At 35.8% G+C, this 21961-nt stretch overlaps 1 protein-coding gene across 1 annotated transcript in view; it reads right to left on the bottom strand.

The window, feature by feature from the left end:
* PIK3C2G (phosphatidylinositol-4-phosphate 3-kinase catalytic subunit type 2 gamma) overlaps positions 1 to 21961 on the bottom strand; it is a 410590-nt gene that overhangs the window by 372165 nt on the left and 16464 nt on the right. Inside the window, exons 2-4 of the mRNA XM_061124127.1 lie at positions 15099 to 15860; positions 10723 to 10805; positions 5614 to 5771 (exon numbers count right to left, since the gene is read on the bottom strand). Coding sequence (XP_060980110.1) covers positions 5614 to 5771; positions 10723 to 10805; positions 15099 to 15779 — 922 coding nt within the window. The 5' untranslated portion in view covers positions 15780 to 15860. The remainder of the gene's footprint in view (positions 1 to 5613; positions 5772 to 10722; positions 10806 to 15098; positions 15861 to 21961) is intronic.

Raw genomic sequence — 21961 nt, 5'->3', positions numbered from 1 at the left:
TAATAAAATGTTAATAAGAGCTCATTATATATTGGCTAAGTAAAAGATTTGAGCACAAAAAATGATGCACGCATTATGAACTGTTATAACTGTCTAGCTCTATCAAGAGGAATTAAAATGAGATGCATCACACTTACTGGTCTGATTATATGTGGAGATTTTTTTTTTTTAAGTATTCTTTGCATTTTCTTTGATTACTCTGTCTTCATATAATCGAACAGAGCTAGGTATTTCATTTCTCATTCTGAAATCTTTGATAATGGTAGCTTCTGCATTAAAAAAAGAATGTTCTACTGTGGCTATCCTTAGAGATTTGAGAGATACCAAGGAGATATACAGAGTGAATGCTAGGTGGCAAGCCAGGAGTCTAACCCAAATATGGCAGCTTCCAAAGCTGGTGCTCTTAATAATTCTGAGTCTTCACACCTGATCGTTCTTCCTTTCCTGTGCAGAATCACCCCAGATTCTGTCTTAGACAGCATTATAATAACCTTGAAGGACATGTGCTCTTTTTCTTTACCTTCCTTAGGACTCAAAAGTGTCAGCATATTATAGGGTAAAAACCCTTTGCCATCTCATATTCACATTCTACAATATCCTCCCATAATGACACATATACTGTTTAATTATGTTTGCCTATGAAATATTTTCTATTTATAGATGATAAAGAGGGATTCATTATCATGTATGATAATAGTTAGAAATTATGGACAGAGGAACCTGTTGTGGAACAATCCATGGGACCAGAGAGTTGGACATGACTGAGAGGCCAAGCACACAGCCAAAAATGCTTTCAATGTGATCTTGAATGAAAGTAGGTACAACAGATTGTATTGATGATCCTTATTGAAGATTTGAACAGCATACTGCAAATCCTCAATTGCACTTATTCAAGTTGAGTTTTGCTTATAATTATATGTTTACATTGATGTGACTTCTTTTACCACCAAACCATTGGGAAAGATTTTTGTCACAGACTGGCTAACAAAACGTAGTGTAAGTGGTATTATTGAACTTGCCATGAAGGAAAAAAGGAAGCATATAATGCTGGATTTAAAAGTGTGTATTTTATGGGAGATCAAGCTGTTATCAATAAAATGGTTAGAGAAACAAACGGTAGTGATCATCAGGGATTTAGAGATTATAGAAATACCCTGACATAGGAGAGAGAATCTTATATGTGCTACTGCTTGGTAATATTGACTGAAATATTATGAATTGAAGCTAAAATAAAATATAGCCACAGGCAAAATCAAGACTGGAAAGGCTTTGGAAAGAAGGGGAGAGCATTGCTAATGTAAAATGGCAGGGAAATATCTCCAAAGACTCCAGTTTATTTTAATTAATTTGACTTTCCCATTTCCAAGACTGTGTTGACTATGCTATTTTGTAGTATGTACGAATTCATTATTTCACTACAGTTAATTGTTGCAGTTTACATGAAGGACTCCATAAGCTAGTTTCTAGCTGTTACTCCTCTTCTGTGCTTTGGTCTCATGTCTTCTACTACTACTCATGTTACTCTTTGGATGTCTCATTATCACTTCAAATTCAGCATGTCTGTATCTGAAATTACCATTTCTCTCCTTGAAGCCAAACAGTTAAGTTTCTGTAAGTTAAACTTTTCATCCATATGGTAAGCCAACAAGTACCATGGTTTATTTTAAGTAGATTTTATACCTGTATCTTCAATTTGGCAGCTAATATGATCCTTTTTCCAGTTTCTCATAGTTGCCAACTTCATACAACCCTTCTCAATCTGTTGACCATATTGCCTACCATATTGAAAAGGCAAAGACCCACTCGTGATTCTTTAAATTATGCTACTTTGCAGCTTAAATCTAGTGTTTATGCATCCTTCTTGATCCCTTTACATCTCTTTTGATACAAAAGTATCACTGTTGTTTTGCTTAGTGCTAAGTCATGTCCGATTCTTTGTGACCCCATGGACTGCAGCACAACAGGCTTCCCTGTCCTTCACTATCTCCTGGAGTTTGCTCAGACTCATGTCCATTGAGTCAGTGATGCCATTCAACTATCTCATCTTCTGTCATCCCCCTCTTCTTCTACCCTCAATCTTTCCAGCATCGGGGTCTTTTCCAGTGAGCTGGAGTATCCTTGCTTTTTATTAAATCTAACTTCTTCACATATGATTCTTCCATCACTGGTTTGCTGTTCCATCAATTTAATTCCCTCTCTTATATATATGTAGTATTCCCCACTCTAAAGATGCTTTTGTCTTTTCTTTAAAATGTTCTTTTTCTGTTTAATATTCCAATAAAATCACTCCTCTTCCATTATATTCCCTTAAGGATAGTATCTTATTTATTTGTTTAATTTTCACCTTCTTATTACTGCCAAATTTCTTTAGAGTACTTAACTTCTGATAATAGTTCTCAATTACTCTTTAATCTTTGCAAACTGATTTCTACCATTTTTCAGGTCACAAATGACTTCCTAATACAATTCCAACTATGTGTCATCTAAATCTAGACAGTGAAGACACTGGCTTTAGAACAACTTTGGAGTTGGAAAAAGGACAGGGAATCTTCTTCACTGAAGTGATAGCTGAAGATTGTAGAAGCAGAGAAGACCTTGTTCAAAACACCTGCTCCTCCAGAAGGATTCTATTTTCTCACTCTGGGGGAAACAATTCTCTTTGGATAAGAATCTTTCACCGTCTCCTCCTCTTTCTGTCTAGATTTCCTTATTTCTTAAGTTTCTAGCAACAGCTTCTGTCTTTTATTGGTCATTCTTGAAATGCTCTTCAGAATCTTATTCTTTAGAGTACATCTATATTATTAGTAAAGCACTAATATAAAGTAGCAAAGGGATCGTAATTTTGGCATAAAAATTACTTTAAAATGAAAACATTTGAAATCTTATCTGTACTTTTCTTATCTGAATAAAGCCAAGTCTCATAATATAGGTGCTATTAATTTCCTTCTGAGAGAGCTTCCTGCAAATTCCAGAAAGGAGACAGACCACACACCCACTAGCATTAAAAGATATATAATCATTATTTTTTCTAGCTGAAGCTTTAAACACCTCCTACTGCACACATTTTTATATTATGCTGTTATATAAATGTTTACCTCTGAGTTTCAGCAGGTCACTCATTAATGAATAGCCCCTGCATGCCTGTGTAAAGACACCTTGCCTTTTGTCCTGTTAATCTGTCTATTGTCAATTATGTCACAGTCCTAATCCCACTTCAAATTTAAATGGGCAAAGGAGAAGTTTTTCTCCTAAGAGTAGCATACACTACTGTGTATATTTTCATAAATGTGTCTTGTCTCCCCCTCTACTTTTTCTTCCTTCTCCTAATCCGTCCCTTCCTCCTCCTCCTTCTTATAAACACTCTTAGTATCTTTGAGGCCACAGACATCCTCTTTACCACTGTACATCTCTAACACTTAACACAAAGACCTAATCACTTTACTGAAACTTCTTGTAAAAGTCAAGAGTGGCCTCTGGCTTGCCAAATCCAATACTGGAAATTAAATATTATAAACTGGAAAATCAGGAGTGGTCTCCTTAGTTCATAATTCTTTCTTCTTCTCCAGCAACTGAAGTCAACTTGACTTTATGAAGTCAACTTTATGATATCTGAATATCATTCTGAAAGGATCAAGGTGCAACAGCATTGGCCTTGGCTGTCCAGTCAGAACCCTGTTTTCAGAAATGGGATGTGGATCTGAAAGCCGCTCTTTTGACCTTTTTCTCTTTGCCCATTTCTGTTCCCCTGTAACCTTGAAAGAACCTAATTAACCTGTTGATTCTTTTCTGAGATAAAAAGAAGTAAGATGAAGAATTAAGTAGTTAAAGAATGATTAGTTCTCTAGAGCAACACCCCACCCCCCTTAGAGATCCTGCAGACATGTCCCACAGGCAAGATAACATCTGAAGAGAGAGAGTCAGTCAACCTCCACAGAACAGAGAACAATGCAGAACCCAGCCTTCTACCTCCATGATTCACTGAGATTCTTCCCCCACTTGTTTCCCTTTAAAAACTGTCTGGGCTGAGCAGAATCTTTGGAGTGGTCTTGGGGCATGAGTCCATCTTCTCCACGGATTGCTGGCTTTTCTGATTAAAGCACCTTTAATAATTCCTCCTGATTATTGGTTTTTAGCAGTGGGCAGCCAAACCTGAGTTTGGTAACAGATCCAACAGAGTGAACTTTCTTTAGAGATTGAACTTTCTTAAGGTGGCTGACAAATAACATTTAAGCTTGAGTCTGGCTTTCCATGTGTTTCAGAAAAGTAAGGGAAATGAGTCAGCAGAAAGTAAGAGAAACATAAGAAACAATTATAAAGAGAGGAGATAAGGTGAGAGACATACAGGAATTTTGGACTGCTTGTATATCAGAGTTTTCTTCCCAAATGTTTTATGAATTCCTACTCCTAAATTCCAGAGAAATACCTGTAATCCTTAAAAAAATTTTTTTAAACTTACATCAGCAGGAGTTGGTTTCTGTTAGTTTTAAAGCAGATGATCCTAATGCCCCTATGTAATATTGTTATGTTTGTAGTCATCTGTACTAACTTGGAGCCTTAGCTAAAGTAAGAAAGAAAAAAAAAAAAAAAAACCCAACAAAATCTGGTAGTCATAATGAAACTACAGTCCATGGGGTTACAAAGAGTCAGACATAACTGAGTGACTAATACTTCTACTTCAATTAAAAATTGAAATCAACCTTGAATAGTCATCAGAAGGACTGATGCTGAAGCTGAAGCTCCAGTAACTTTGGCCATCTGATGTGAAGAGCCAAAAAGACCCTGATGCTGGGAAAGATTGAAGACAGGAGGAGAAGGGGACAACAGAGGATGAGACCGTTGGATGGTATCACTGATTCAAGGATATGAGTTTGAGCAAACTGCAGGAGATAGTGAAGGACAGGGAAGCCTGATGTGTTGCCATCCATGGGGTCGAAGAGTCAGACATGACTTAGCAACAGAACAACAATTTGTCAAGGAACAGCAGTTGCTAGATAGAAACTTAGTAGCAACAGAGGTTGTTTGAAGAAAAAAATTGTTTTGCAAAAAGGTTGACTGTAACAGTGAAATATATATTAAACAACTTAAAGAGATTCTAAACCTTTAGAGAAGTAAGAATCATCTGGTGAGTTTGATAAGATAGATGCCTGGGATCCATCTGCAGAGACTGATTCAGTAGATCTGCTAACTATGCTAGACTGACAGGACTATTACAGTTCTTACTCTGAAGATACAGGCTGTGTATCAATGTCTATTCCATCTCCCAGTTTATTTACTTTTGAATAAAAGAGTTGTTTCTAAAGGATAAGAACAGCCATTTCCACTTACATGTAGCCTTTCTCTAGAATCTTTTTGAAATTTAGCTTTTATTTTTAATATGCTAAAAACTTGTTATACTTGCTATTTCATAGCAGGAAAATAAGGTGTCCTGGGGTGAGCTATGGAGAGAGTTCTTTGAAACAATAGCTAAACAAATGTTAAAAGATTTCCAGCTGTTTTCCTGTTACTTCACTTCAGGGCAAAATACTAGCTAATACTTCTTTTAATGACTTCAGACTGTGGGCTCAAGGTTAGGCAGCTCATACCAGCTTTATACTTATTTGCAAGATTACTTACCACATGGGATAAAATGAAGTCCTTGTGTTGAGTTATCAGTAAAAATATTTATATTAAATTTAGTATTAGAAAAGAGCTTATATGGAAATGCTGTAGTCGTGCTCCAAATCTTCCCAGAATTGGAATCCATGTCAGTGGCATGATATGTTTCTCTTATTCTGAAAAATATATGTGAAAAAGTACTTAGGACAAGATTTTAAGAAACTTCTTGCAGGGTTTGCAATAGAAGATTTAATATAGGAAAGTAGCCAGCAGCTGATTCGTGGTACAGTGCTGTTAGCTAGGCCAGATTGGTAAAGATTACAGTTAAACCAAAAACAACTGTAAATGTCTGGTCTTTAAGTTTTCTCCGGTGCATCTCATTTGAAGCAATTAGGAATAAATTGTCCAGCAAAAACAAGAGAGGAACAGTTGCTATTGTTGCCTTCTCTCCCACAAATGTACACACACACTGTATTGCATTCCTTTTTGTATCCCACCGGACACACACACACACACACACACACTATGATATACTCATTTTTGTATCCCACCATCACTCAACACAGTCCACGAACATGAAAGGGGTTCCACAAATGCTTCTAAATGCTTTATTGAATGGAAAACTTTTTGCCAGTGCACAACTACACAGTCAGCCAAGCAGACTTGGAAAAGAAATTTTGTGACATAATAGAGAGAAATTTCATTAGACCTACCTGATGGCTAATGCCTGACAATCCCATGGGGGATAATACCATTTGCCAGATTTCCAAGAGAAAAGATTTTCCTTGCCTGGCAACAACTCAGTCAGTGAGAGGCTGTCACAAGTCAGCCAATGAAGAGCCACTTTACTGGGAAACTCCCTTTGTCTCTGATGGATTTTTGTAATAGCCCCTCCCAACTTCCCCTTCTTTATGAAAGTTTTCCTCTCCTTTGCTTTACTGGGCCTTGCCTGTGGTTTTCCATAATTACATGTCCCAAATTGTAATTTTTTTGCTTCTCCCAAATAAACCCATTTTGCTGATGAAAAAAGAATACATTGTCATTTATAAAATATGAAAATTCACCCTGAACAGTGACTGTGGCTTCATTGACATTTCCTCTGAAGCCTGAACTCGTGCCTTTCTCAAGCCAGAAGTCACTCATTTATTTATTTATTGATGGTTAAATTCTCTTGTTTGTGTCACATTGGTAAGTACAATTCTTGGCAGCTCATTTTCTTTAAGATTTGGATTTTACACAAATATTTGGATTTTACATAAATAATTGAGCCCAGAAGTCATTTGTACTTTCTGCACAATTACTTGCTGTGTCAGAGTCAGAGAATTGCAAAATAGTTTCTCCTTGGAGCCAGGAGCCTTGAGTTTGAACCCTGACTCTCATATTCAGTAGTTTTATGGTCAGAGGCAAGTTATTTGACCAGTTTCTTTGTTTGCACAAATGAGGATATTCATATCTACTTTAAAGTTTTATGTGAGAAAAGGCGTATAAAAGACTTTTGTAGAATATAAAGCAATATATGCATGTAATGTATCATAATTATCATTATATATCATTATAACTGAATCCCTGTAGAGCTATATTTTTATGCCCACATGTAGAATATAACATAAAATTTGTAACTAGCTACTTAAAATGCTTTTGATGATGAATATCAAATCTTGGATTATTTTTCCTTTTTTGTTAATTTTGCAGAAACCTAAACTTTCTAGTACTTTTCCTGAATGAAAAATTATGCATTCTGTGTAATATATCAGATATATTACATCCTTGACATTCATCCTAACAATTTATGCAGCTTTAAAGTAGTATAGGCTCAGTGAAGTAGTTCCATCTCCGTACGCTTAAACTCTACCAAAACATCCCTTCCTTAAGGGACCTCACAAGTGGAAAAGTACATGTTCATCCAATGGGCCTGGCATACATAAGGATCACCTTGTTTTCTGGGTTCCATCCCCAAAGCTTTTGACTCAGTAGGTAAGTGGAGGATTCCCACCCCACCCCCATTTTTTTCTCCCAGCAGTTTTCCAAATAAGTCAATACTACTACAGTTCAAGAACCACTGTTGAGGATAAACATATAGGCCACTCTTCCTTCTTTTACCCTCCATCAAAGGTTTGCACTCCATTTCTGAATTGAGATGCTGGATGATCTAGCATTCAACCATATGATAAGATACTACTCAATGCATACATGCATGATTTAACCTTCTACCATTCTGGAGAATTAAATTTAAAATGTAAATTCATGACTCTTTTTTTCCCTAAATCTTCACTGAGCATCTACTGTGGGCCCAAAATTTTTTGTGTGTACTATTGTTCTGGTGACTCAGACAGTAAAGAATTCACCTCTAGTGCAGGAGAACTGGGGTGGAAAATTCCCTGGAGAAGGAAATGGCTACCCACTCCAATATTCTGTCCTAGAGAATTCCATGGACAGAGGAGCCTGGCAGGCTACAGTCCACGGGGTTGCAAAGAGTTGGATATGACTGAGCGACTTTGACTATTGCTCTCTGATGGCCCTTGCCTGCAGCAGCTTAAAGCACGGTTTAGGTTCCTGGCTAGAGATTGAAGTCAGGCCATGGCAGTGAGAGCGCTGAATCCTAACCACTAGACCCCCAGAGACCAATGACAAGGCCCTGGCCCATCAGATGTGTAGAAGTGAATTTTCACATAGAGATGGAAAGTAGTGAAACAAGTAAAGTGTTTATTAGGAGGAAAAGAGCATATGTGGATAGGCACATGGGTGGGCTCAGAGAGAGAGTCATGTTCTCACAGGAGTTTGAATCCCTTTTATGGGGTGTTTCTTCTGGGTTTCCTTTGGCCATTCATCTTGCTTTGCATGGTTCTGAGTCTGTATTTGGTTTATCTCAGGGTCCTTCCATGGGCGCAGGCACATCTCTTAGCCAAGATGCATTCTAGCGAATGTGCTATTGGATATTGACATTACCTACCATGCCCTGGAACCACCTCCCTTTTTGACCTTCAGGGAGCCCTCCTGCACATGTGTAGTTGGGAAGATCTCATTGACATCAAGAATGAGGAATATGGGATCTTTTATCTCTTAACTGGGTAGGGCTCAACTCCTCTCTCACTCTTATTTTGGAGTATCTGTCTACAGGGGACAAACTCTGGCTGCATAGTTTGGGACCCATCTGTCTCCTGTCTCACTATGATATTTTATTGTATCATAAAACTATATTTCTTGAGATATATGGCTTAAAATTATGTCATAATAGGAAACCAAATTCCATAAATTTGAGAGCCTCTTGAAGGGTGTATAGCAGGAATGTTAACAGCATTTTTAGGTATGGTTATTTAAGTATTAGGAAAAAACACAAATGAAATTGGATACATAAATCCATTCTACTATGGCTTTTCAGAAAGTTTGGAGACTCTCTTAAGAAAGTTGTCTTTCAAATTCAATTTGGTCTTTTTTTGAATGAAAGAGCTTTGGATATTTAGATATCTAAATATTTTTGGTAGTATTTGGATACCAGCACACAGTAGGTCCTCAAAAAAATTGTTGAGTGAACAGTGTGTTTATGGACAAAAAATTATGCATATATAAATTTATTTTATATGAGTACATGCCAACAAAAATTATTGAAAACCAAAAAAGTAAATGTGTAAATATAACCTTTGTCTTCTTTTTACTACTTTAATATTTATTATTGTTTGGTTGTCTTTTTTTTAGTACTCATGGTTACTTTGAAAGAAACTATTGAGAAAAATTCCATCTAAGAATTTTAAAATGTACCATGAGCTACTGACAAACCATCCCATAAAATATTTTTATGTCACTATTAAGAAGGTTTCATCAAAGAATACATACTAAATTCTCTTGGGGATAAAAGTTATGGGAGAGACTAATAAGTGTTTTTTGATGAAGCTATACCAAGTACTACCTTGTGATATTAAGAGAGCTATTTCCCATGCTTCGAGAGTAGAAATTATCACATCTTAAATTTTATTAAAGTGTCAAGTTCCTGGCAGTGCTTGTCAGGTTGTTACAGTGGGTAGCTTATTCTTGAAAGAATCAATATTGGTATCTTTAAAGATCCTAATTTAGGAATCCAAAGTGCCATTTAAAATTTTCTTGTGAACTGGAGCAAGAAATTAATTAAAGATTGAATATGGGTTCATGGATTTGAAATGCTTTTTTTATTTTTGTATGCGTGTGCCCTTTGGTTATTCCAATATGGTAACAAGGTTTTTTAACTTGACCTTGCTTTTCAGTTTTCTTGCTTGTTCTTTGTTTGAATCTCTCTCATACATGAATTAGTTACTAGGGACTCAGGTAGCTTTTTATGATAATGATTAAATAAATGGTTCAACTCTTTAATCCCAAATGATCATTCAGCAGGCAGCTGCTATAGGTGATAAATAAACTAATGTTTACTTGTATGTATATTTATTACACTTAAAACAGTCCAAAAATATAAAAATCAAGATAATTAAAATGAAAGTGCACTAATTTTTCAAAAATTTCAGAAATCTGAGCAAAAGAAGAAACGGCATTATATAAGTTTTCATTGATTTATTAGAGATTGGTCTTTAAAAAGGAGGCATCTACCTTTAGAAGTTTTTTTTAGATTAGCAAAAAGGGGATCTGTGATTTCTTGGTAATATCCCCTAGTGATCGAGTTTGTTTTTCAGTGGACAAACACCCATGCATTTGTTCAGCATTCTGTCAACCTATTCAGGGTAAGATTGAGTTATTAAGCAGAAGGTATTCTCATTGTTCTAAATAGTATATTCCAGGTAAGAAGGATAAATTCATGCTAGTTTTGGACAGAGCCACAGAAGTCAGTCACATATGTGCCAGTTAAATGAGAAGTTAATTTACTGCAAACCAAGCTATTAGCAAACAGCATGAGCAAGCCCAAAGTTATAAAACATTCATCTTTAGCAGATTTTCAGGGGAAAATTTTATTTGACTGTAAACAACAAAACAATACCAGAAGTTGATTAATGAACTACTGTGTAATACATTTATACTTTTAACTATGTTAAAAATTATAGAGCTTTAACATTCTATATGCAAGATTAGTCTGTTCAGGGATGTTAAAATAGACAAATTCATGCACGTTGTAGAAATGTCAAAGTTGAATGAAATAGCAGCACTCACTTTTTTACTTTGTTGCAAAAGGATGCCAAACTCATATTACTGCCTTGAGCTGCTTCAACCAGCTGAATGGAACAACCTGTCAGCTTAAAGTAAAAACTGTTAAAATAGTTTTGTGTGCAGAAAAGGTAAATACAATTCTAAAATTTTTATTTTGTTTTAAAAAGCCATTCTGCTTTTAATTTTATTTTTAAAACTTTACTGAAACAATACAAATGGAAAAATACATAAATCTTAAATATATTTATATTTGAACTTTGAGGAATGTATGCAACTATGAATATTAATATCCAATCAAAATATACATTTCTATCACTTTAGAAAGTTCCCCCATATCTCCTTCCATCAGTCTCAACATCTATTTGGTAACTGTTAATTCACATTTCTGTCACCATAGATTAAGTGTATATGCTTTTGCGTTTCTGTCTTCTTTCATTTAAATCATCCATGTTTTAAAATTTGTGCTGTCATACATTATCAATAGTTTATCTTTTTTATTACCTATTAGTAGTATTCTTTTTCATTATTATTCCACAGTTTGTTTACCCATTTTCTTGTTGATGGACAGGTGTGTTGTTTGTAGTTTTGGGGTATTGTAAAGAAAAATATTAATTTTCATATGCAAGTGTTTTTTGGACAGCTGTTTCACTTCTTCTGAATTAGTGCATAAATGATTCAGTCAGAGGGTAGGTATATGATTAACTTTAAAAGAAAAATCTTTGCTTTATATATTTTGAAGCTGTTATTAGTTACATATGCACTTAAATTTGTTATGTTTCCTATTGACCCTTTTATTATTATGAAATGACCATTTTCTTTCTAAACTGTACTTTTTCTGATATTTGTAATGACACAAGGCTTTGTTTTGCTGGTTGAATGTTAAATATGTTGATTCTTTTACTTTCAAACTATCTGTACCTATGTTTTTCAAATTTGACTCTTGTAAATAACACTTGTCTTTCTTATCTAGTTTGGAATGTATTCAGTATATTTCTGGATGTGGTTGGGTTTAAAACTGCCGTGTTCACACATGCTTCTATTCATTTCTTCTATTTTCTTTTGTTCATTTATTTCTCCTTCCCTGACTTTTTCAGTCTTCTTGATTTTTTTCCTGTTTCATTTAATTCCTCTGTTGGATTTTTAGTTTTTCTTTTCTTTTTTTTTTTTTTTTACTGTTCTTTTAGTGGTTATACTAGCTTAGAAATTACAATATGCATCCTAAATATTTTACAGTTTACTTAGAGTTAATACTGTACTACTGCATTTAGAATCTAAGAACTTTCAAGAGCAAATAATATGTACCCCCTTCATCTTTTATGCTCTTGTTGTCTTATACTTTTTATTTACTTATACAGTAATTCTTATAATGAAATACTATTGTTTTTTGCTTTATACCGCTGTCTTTCAAAAAAAAATAAGATTAAAGTAGTTTTTCATATTTACTAACATATTTACCATTTGTTCTGTTCTTTTCTAGATTCCATCTGGTGTAATTTTCTTTGCATATAAAGCACTTTAGTGTTTTTTGTGTGTATGTGAACTAAGTTTTCTATACATTTGTTTATATGATAATATTTTTATTTCATTTAAAATTTCAAGCATGTACTCAATGAGTACAGAAGTATGAATTCTGTTCTTTTTTAAATAAAACTTTAAAAATGACATTCAATTGTCATTTTGGCTTCCATTGTTTCTGAAAAGATAATGCTTTAATTCAACTTGTTTCACTGCATGAAATATTTTTCCCCTCTGCTGCCTTTTATGATCTTCTTTACGAATTTGGTCTTCATATGTTTTAGTATAATTTGTCTACATGTGGTTGTCTTTGCATTTATAGTTTGAAATGTATTGATTTTCTTATATCTGTAATTTAATATTTGTACCCAATTTGATAAAATTCAGGGCATTATTTCTTGAAATGAATTTTTCCATCTTTCTTCTCCTGTTAGCTTTCCAAATTATCCATATGTTAAACTCCTAATCTCATAAGTTTCTTAGTCCTGCTCACTTATATAAAGTTCTTTTATTTTCTATTTTTTAGTTTGGATAATTTCTATTATTTTTCTTTCAAGTATTGTTTTTTCCCTCTGTCATCCTTTATCTGTTTTTAGCATACTCACTGACTTTTTCTTTGCAGATATACTTTTATTACTAAATTTTCCATTAGTCTTTGTTTTTTCATAGTTTCTTGTTTCCTCATGAGGTTCCTCATTCGTCTATTCATTATGTTCACCTTTACTTCATCTACTTGAACATCCTTTTAATAACCTCCTTTGAGTCACTCTCTGTTAATTCCAACATCTGTTCTATCTCAGAATCTATTCACTGTGTTATTTTCTTGATTATGGTTCAGAATTCCCTATTCTTTATGTATCTTATGCATTTGTTATTAAATGTTGGCTATTGTAGATGACACATGAGGAATTGTTTCTACAAACTACAATTTTTCTCTGGCAGGCAGTTAAGATCCTTTTGGTCTTGTCTGCCTTGATTTTATTTTTTGTGAGGCCACATCTCATTTGGTATGTAGAGCATTTACTAGAGAGCGCGACTTTTGCTCTTAAGAGGTAGTTTTGTGTGATCTCAATCGAATACCTGAAGTGCTCTGCTCAGTCTTCTCTTGCTGGATCAGAACCTGTGGCCTGCATAACTTCTGTTTGTGTGTGGTGAATACGATCTCTTGGCCAACAATCTGCGGTATAATTCATGCAGACTCCTGACTCCCATCCATTGCATAGGTCCCTCTGTGGTCTGCTCTGCAAATCACCGCTTCCTTCGCAGCCTAGAACTGCAGTCCCTGCCTCCTCAGTTTACTGATGCTGTTGTCGTTCAGCCGCTCAGTCGTGTCCAGCTCTTTGTGACCCCATGGATTGCAGGCTTCTCTGTCCTTCACTATCTTCTGGAGTTTGCTTAAACTCATGTCCATTGAGTCAGTGATATCATCCAACCATCTCATCCTCTGTCATCCCCTTCTCCTCCTGCCCTCAATCTTTCTGAGCATCAGGGTCTTTTCCCATGAGTTGGCTCTTTGCATGAGGTGGCCAAAGTATTGGAGCTTCAGCTTCAGCATCAGTTTTTCCAGTGAATATTCAGGATGGTTTCCATTGATTGACTGATTTGATCTCTTGCTGTCCAAGGGACTCTCAAGAGTCTTCTCCAACACCACAGTTCGAAAACATCAGTTCTTTGGCACTCAGCCTTCTTTAAGTACTGCGGCTCAAGTTAGGCTCCCCTAGCCTACCTAGCACCAGGAAAGAGCCCTGCAGAAACCAGAATGACCATAACAACACTTGGGTGTTTCTCTTCTCTCAAGGATCCCTGTCTCGACTGGTTCTTCAGTCCTGAAAACAGTAGTTTCATGTATTTTGTCTAATTTCATAGTTGTTTTCAGTGGTAAGAGAAAGTTTAGTACTTGTAACACCGTCATGACCAGAATAGAGGTTCCTAAAATTCATCCACTTTTAATGCAAATCCCTTGAGGTGTGATTTCTTCTGCAAGTGCCTCAGACACAGTTGTGTCTTCTCTAAAGAACTCATCCTCTGTGTTATTTTACTGTGTTGACATTGTTCATTTGCACGTAAATTTGAACAATACGCTATTCCTAAAATCGGGTATCATGCATTTTTCTTCTTTGTATTTGTTATGCCTAGTATATTATATATACCTTAAGAATATGATAGTTGTCGAATAAATGAAGAATCCTTTTGTCTAACCTTGTAAATTGCAGCTGAAATAATGCTTCTTCTTTTTATTGTTTACTTCCGGTTTCCCTTGTGTCTAGATTCAGTATAGCAGAGAAACGTTCAAATATTATGCAAGAAGCTTTGTGGTTACTAAAATGATTGGAAAACTACTAATGAACCCATCAGGATGAATTGCACAATGATTACTTAATTTCCTATTCTTGAAATGTTCCCAATAGATGGTGCCTGCCAACAGGGTAATTTAGAAGCCTCTGAGTAAAGGGCCATTTTTCCTACCAATAATGATATGATGCTTTAATTCATGGTAATGTAACTCAAAATGTAAATGTAATGAAATATATTTGTGTTTCTGTGTGTGCATAACACAGTAAGAATGAAAAATACAACCATATAAACCTCCAACTATGATATTTTTATCTAATAAAATGTAAATACTATACCACACTGTTTAATTTTGATGAAACCAGAACTTTAAAAATATTATAAAACTCTTTCTTTAGGAAAAATAATTAATTCATGAAAATGGAATTTGTGAATAATAAGCATTTTTTCCAAAGTAGTATTAATACACTCCCCTACTGAAGATTAGTTACTCTTGTTACTAAATTCACCCAGCACATTATTGATTGATTCTTTCAGATTCGTATTTTTAGGTTGACAAATATGATACATACCTCAGTGTTCTTTGGGCATGTACTTTCCCATGTCCTGGGTAGAGAAGAACCTTTAAAGGGCGTCAGAGAAGACTCCACAATGTTCGTATTTCTACTGCTTTTATTTTCTTCTTTTGGCATCAAGTTACTTGACAAGAATGGATATATAGGAAGAACACTGCTTTCAAATCCTATATGGTAGTTATGATTTTCATTTTCCAGTTGACTCTGTGAATTAATTTTATCCAGACTGGTAGATGATAGAGGTAAAATATTGAATCCGTAATCATCAGCACCATGGTATTTTCCTATGGGATTTCCCCAAGAGCTTCCTTTATTGATGTTTTGAGGATTTGGTAGCACAGAATGCCTACTAAAACCAATTACTGGTGTTTCACTAACTTGGTGACAGGGGAGTTCTGAGCCTTTAAAAGTGAATTCATTCAAGGAGGTTTGGTGTGTTTCATCTAATGAATGTTTTCTTGAGTCCCAGTGTGGTGCACTGGGCATAAAAAAGGCATTTTCTTCAATTTCTCTCTGACAGAGTGGGATTTTGTTATTGATCTCATCTACTACATTATCAAAACCCAGACTGACTAGACTAGGAAAAAGAGGTTGATTCAAGGAGGGCAATTCTTGGTGCTCCTGCTGCTTTTCATGTGATTCACTGGAATTTAGATCTGTTTTCCAGTAATATGCCATTCTTTATTTTATGTAACTGAGAGGGTTGACTCTGCTCCAAATATCTCTTCAATGATATTATAAAAGATGATAGGAATTTTCCTAGACAAATGATAAAAGGAAATAAAAAATGTGATTAGTTAGAAATAAAAGAGCTTGCAAGAAAGAAACATGTTGAGTAAATACAGACAATTGTTTTGAAGTTTCCCCTTAGCAAATGAGATGAACCCATGAGTTATATAAAAATCCATCAGGGCTCACAGAATTAAAGTCCAAGGGGGAGTATTGACTTCAGAGACATGCATGAAACTCCTGTAGGAGGAAGCTAAGTCCACTTCAGTCATGACGGTGGTTTCATGAATGAAAGCCAGTATCCCCCTTTGGACTCCTTTTCTACTGAAAATCCACTGGCCCATAGCAGCATTATCTCCTTCTATATTCAATTACCTATCAGCATGCTAGTATGCTAAAGTATTTTAACAGTCTCTTCATGATCAGCAGTGATTCCATTCCTAGAAACAGTCTTAACTTTTTTTTGCCCTCCACAACTTGTTATCTTGTAGGTTGGCTAGACCCTTTCATATCCTCCCCAAAACTTCTTTAAATAACTGCAAACTTTTCTCATCACTTCTCCAAAGCAACTTTCATTAAATTTACTGATGAGAAAATTCAACTGATTGTCCATCTCTATTTTAACTTTTCTCTCTGCAAAACTTGAACCCTTTTGTTCACTATACTTGTTTAAAATTTTCTTGTTGTGTCCTACATTGACTCTGCGTGACGCTGTACTCTCTGAGTTCTGTGTTAGCTCTTTCTCAAGAATCCTCTGCCATATTGTTCATTACCTACTGGACCCCTTGTCAGAGCTTTTCTTCTCAATCATTCTCTGCGTGTGAATGTTATTTCATACCTCCTATGGCTTAAATCACCCTCTACATATCAATAACCCTAACACAGGACAATTCTTATTATTGTCTCCACTTGGAATTTTTTTTAACCTCCAAGAGAAAGTCCAAAACCTAAATCAAAATTCACCCCAAAACCTGCTTTTATTCCAATGTCTTCTGTAATAGAAAATGGCCCAACAATTCACTCAGTTTCTTAGACCAGAAACCAGGGTTTTATTTTTGAGTCTTCCCACACCTTCATTCTTCTACATCCAGTAAATCACCAGTTCCTGTAGGAGATCTTGCTTCCTTTTTTGTCTACCATTGCTATTCACAATCCTAGTCTAAAGTTTTCTAATCCTCTCATCTGCAATGTTGCAGTGTCTCTGAAACTACTTCCACATTTTCTACAGTTCATTCTTGAGTCTTACAATCTACTTTTTATGTTATAGTGTTATATTTAAGAGACTAACCATATATCACCTCTGTATATAACAGTGGTTTCCTACTGTCTCAGGGTAACATGTATAAATGATATACATGTAACATTTTTCTTTCCCATTAAATCATTAGGCCGTGTTAGTGTTTTTACTTATAATTCAGTACTTAGTGCTTTACTTCACTCAGAGTAGTTGCTCATTTGCATTTATTGATCAAATGATTTAAATGTTGGAAAAATTATAGTTGAATTACAAGAAAATGACACTGAAAAGAATTTCTGTCATTTTGTGGATTTATTTGGAGGAGGAGGTGGCAAGCCACTCCAGTATTCTTGCCTGGAAAGTTCCATGGACAGCAGAGCTGGACAGGCTACAGTCCATGGGGGTCGCAAAGTGTTGGACATGACTGACTGGGTGACTAAACACCAACAACAACAACATGGATTTATAAATCACCTTAACAATTATATGTGTATTAGGGAAAAAAAACATTTTAAAAGGTGATTATGATAGTCATTACCTATCAAATACCATGTTCTATCAATGTGTTTTGCAATGGCAAATGATTTTTTATTATATTAGCACTAATGGTCTACTTTAAACTCACAATGACCTGAGACATAAATGAGTTAGATTTATTATATTACACTCAAGAAATTGCACTGATTCGAGAAAGATTTTCAAGAGATATAAATAAAATGGAACTTCAGGAGATATAAATAAGATGTGTATAGAAGGATATGTGAAATAGAAAATTAATCCATAAAATTTATGCCAAACTATTCAAATTGATGGGTCACATAGATACATTATCTAGCTATGATCCCTTTTGCAGATATTGCCATTTTTTCATTTCCACAGTAGTAGTGAAAGGTATGTTTCATTAAAGCAAATTATACACTAACAAAAGCAGAAGATATTAAGAAGAGGTGGCAAGAATACACAGAAGAACTATACAAAAGATCTTCATGACCCAGATAATCACAATGGTGTGACCATTCACCTAGAACCAGGCATCCTAGAATGTGAAGTCAAGTGGGTCTTAGGAAGCATACTATGAACAAAGCTAGTGGAGGTGATGGAATTCCAGTTGAGCTATTTCAAATCCTAAAAGATGATGCTGTGAAAGTGCTAAACTCCATAGGCCTGCAAATTTGGAAAACTCAGCAGTGGCCACGGGACTAGAAAAGGTCAGTTTCCATCCCAATCCCAAAGAAAGGCAATGCCAAAGAATGCTCAAACTACCACACAATTGCACTCATCTCACACACTAGTAAGGTAATGCTCAAAATTCTCCAAGCCAGGCTTCAACAGTACATGAACTGTGAACTTTCAGTTGTTCAAGCTGGATTTAGAAAAGGCAGAGGAACCAGAGATCAAATTGCCAACATCCACTGGATCATTAGAAAAGCAAGAGAGTTCCAGAAAAATGTCTACTTCTACTTTATTGACTATGCCAAAGCCTTTGACTGTGTGGATCACAACAAACTCTGGAAAATCTTAAAGAGATGGGAATACCAGACCACCTGACCTGCCTCTTGAGAAACCTGTATGCAGGTTAGGGAGCAACAGTTAGAAATAAACATGGAACAACAGACTGGTTCCAAACAAGGAAAGGAGTACGTCAAGGCTGTATATTGTCACCCTGCTTATTTAACTTATATGCAGAGTACATCATGAGAAACACTGGGCTGGATGAAGCACAAGCTAGAATCAAGATTTCCAGGAGAAATATTAATAACCTCAGATATGCTGATGACACAACCCTTATGGCAGAAAGTGAAGAAGAACTCAAGAGCCTCTTGATGAAAGTGAAAGAGGAGGGTGAGAAAGTTGGCTTAAAACCCAACATTCAGAAAACTAAGATCATGGCATCTGGCCATCACTTCATGGCGAATAGATGGAGAAACAGTGGAAACAGTGGCAGACTTTATTCTTCTGGGCTCCAAAATCACTGCAGATAGTGATTGCAGCCATGAAATTAAAGACACTTACTCCTTGGAAGAAAAGTTATGACCAAAGTAGACAGCATATTGAAAAGCAGAGACATTACTTTGCCAACAAAGGTCCATCTAGTCAAAGCTATGGTTTTTCCAGTAGTCATGTATGAATGTGAGAGTTGGACTATAAAGAAAGCTGAGCACCAAAGAATTGATGCTTTTGAACTGTGGTGTTGGAGAAGACTCTTGAGAGTCCCTTGAACTGCAAGGAAATCCAACCAGTCCGTCCTAAGGGAAATCAGTCCTGAATATTCATGGGAAGGACTGATGTTGAAGCTGAAACTCCAATACTTTGGCCACCTGATGGGAAGAACTAATAATTTGAAAAGACCGTGATCCTAGGAAAGATTGAATGCAGGAGGAGAAGGGGACAACAGAGGATGAGATGGTTGGATGGTATCACCGACTCAATGGACATGAGTTTAGGTGAACTCTGGGAGTTGGCGATGGACAGGGAGATCTGGCATGCTGCAATCCATGGGGTCGCAAAGAGTTGGACACAACTGAGCGATTGAGCTGAAATGAACTGATACACTTTCTTCTGTCTCTATTATGGAACTCAGAATTTTCCAGTAAGTGTGACTTTCCTCTGACAAGCATAGGTAATATCCTTTTCTAGTCTTCTGTAGTCTAGCCTGCTGTGTCTTATCTTAGCTTAAATGTGGTAAATATGGCTATATCAAGTTGACTTTTTAAATTTTGGGGTATTTCAAATGAACTGAGTGTTTTTTAATTATTTGAATTTTTTCTAGAGCCACAGAGGAAGTCTTTAAATGAAATATCAGTGGTATAATGCTGAAATTAAAGAATCAGGTAAGCTCTACGACCTTGTTGTTGTTAATAATAATGATTCTGAACATCTTTTGAACACCCACTCTAAGGCAGTACTCAGTAGACTGCTTTGTTTACATGAATTAATATATCCTCTCAACCTGTGATATTACTACTGCCATTTAACAAAGGAGAAAACTGAGGCACAGAAAGGTGAATCAACTTACCCAGTGTCTAAGGGTTTGTGTTCATAGATTTGTTTTAAATGGGAATTAAAAAGAAGCAAGTGAATGATAATTCCATACTAATATAACATCTAGAGTTTGCCAGAATTTGGGCACTGAAAGACAGCATTAACAAGTCAAACTATCTTTGCTGAAAAGGGTTGGAAACTTAAATATTTTTATCAATAATAATATTTTCCACGCATTTCTCACAGCACTGAAACTTGAAATGAGTGAGAGGCCCTCCTTGAAGAAAAATCTCATTATAGTGAGATAAAGGAGAATGATAAATACTTATTCATATTGAAAATGTAATAAAACAGAAACCACATCCAGATCCACTTTTATAATATTAAATTTGGAGATTTTAAGAAATTCCTAATAATTTTATGTCTCCTCTTTACCATTACAGTCCTGAAGATAGACATACCTTAGTTTAAAAATAAATAAAAATGTGATTGAGTGCCAGCTGGTAAATGTATGCAGTCTGCATTAGGAAGTAATGCATAAAATAACTAAAAGTCATATACCTTAACTTTGAGGCAGAATTATACATACTATGCATGCATGCTCAATTGCTCAGTAGTGTCCAATTCATTGCAACCCCATGGACTGTAGCCTTCCAGGCTCCTCTGTCCATGGGATTTTTGAGGTAAGAATACTGGAGTGGGTTGCCATTTCTTATTCCAGGGAATCTTTCTGACCCAGAGATCAAACCCACATCTCCATGTTAGCAGGTGGATTCTTTACCACTGCGCCATCTGGGAAGTTCTACTATATATACTACATGGCATCACATATGTCATAATAGGGATGACATGGCTGTTGGTTCCTGATTTAAATAATGCTCTGTCGAATTATAGGATAAAGTTCTGTGGTAGGCAAAATAATGCCCCCCAGCCAATATTCCCATATCTTAATCTCTGGAACATGTGAATATGTTAGGTTACACAATGAAGAAGAATCAAGGCTCTAAATGGAATTAAGTTTCCTAGTCATCTGACCTTAAATTAGGAAATTACCTAAATAGGATCAGTACAATTACAAGGAGGGCTTACCATGTGGCACAGTGGTAAAGAATCTGCCCGCCAGTGCAGGAGATCCAAGTTCAATCCCTGGATCGGGAAGATCCCCTGGAGGAGGAAATGGCAACCCACTCTAGTTTTCTTGCCTGGGAAATCCAAGGATAGAGAAGCCTGGTGGGAAGTCCATGGGGTTGCGAAGAGTCAGACATCTGACTGAGGGACTGAGCGTGCACATATATACACACACACTCACACACACACACACAATCCCAAGGGTGCTTAAAGGCAGAAGAGGTCAGAGTGATACTCAGGAAGGACTCAACCTGATTTTATTGGCTTTGAAGATGGAGTAAGGGGTCCATGAGCCAAGCAATGTGAGCAGCCTCTAGAAGCTAGAAACGGGAAGGGAATGGATTTCCCTCAGAAGCCTCCAGAAGGAAGCACATCCCTTGTAACACCTTGATTTTTGCACAGTGATAATTGAGTTGTATTTCCTACCTATAAAATTGTATGATAATAATTTGTGTGGTTTTAAGTCACTTAAGTTCATGATCATTTTTCACACTGGCAACAGAAAATCAATACAACATGAAAACTGGAATGTGATTAATGAATGGATTGGAAAATCAGGGACTTAAAGAAGGATAGCAGACCACACAAAAATGTTTCCCCAGTCTTTGTTGGTAAGTCCAGATAAATTCAAACAGGGAAGTTCAAAAGTGTTAATAATGACAAATCAATATTCTTCAATAGCTTATAACTTTCTATTCAGTTTGACTTTCAAGAGATCTGTTTTTACTGACGATTAAATGCTCAATTGCTCTCAAAAAACAAGTAGAGACAAAACCTGGGTACC

This window comes from Dama dama, chromosome 22, assembly GCF_033118175.1.
Source record: "Dama dama isolate Ldn47 chromosome 22, ASM3311817v1, whole genome shotgun sequence".
Lineage (NCBI taxonomy): Eukaryota > Metazoa > Chordata > Mammalia > Artiodactyla > Cervidae > Dama > Dama dama.
The sequence above is the reverse complement of the archived record's forward strand: the minus strand, read 5'-3'. Positions and strand labels throughout refer to the sequence as shown.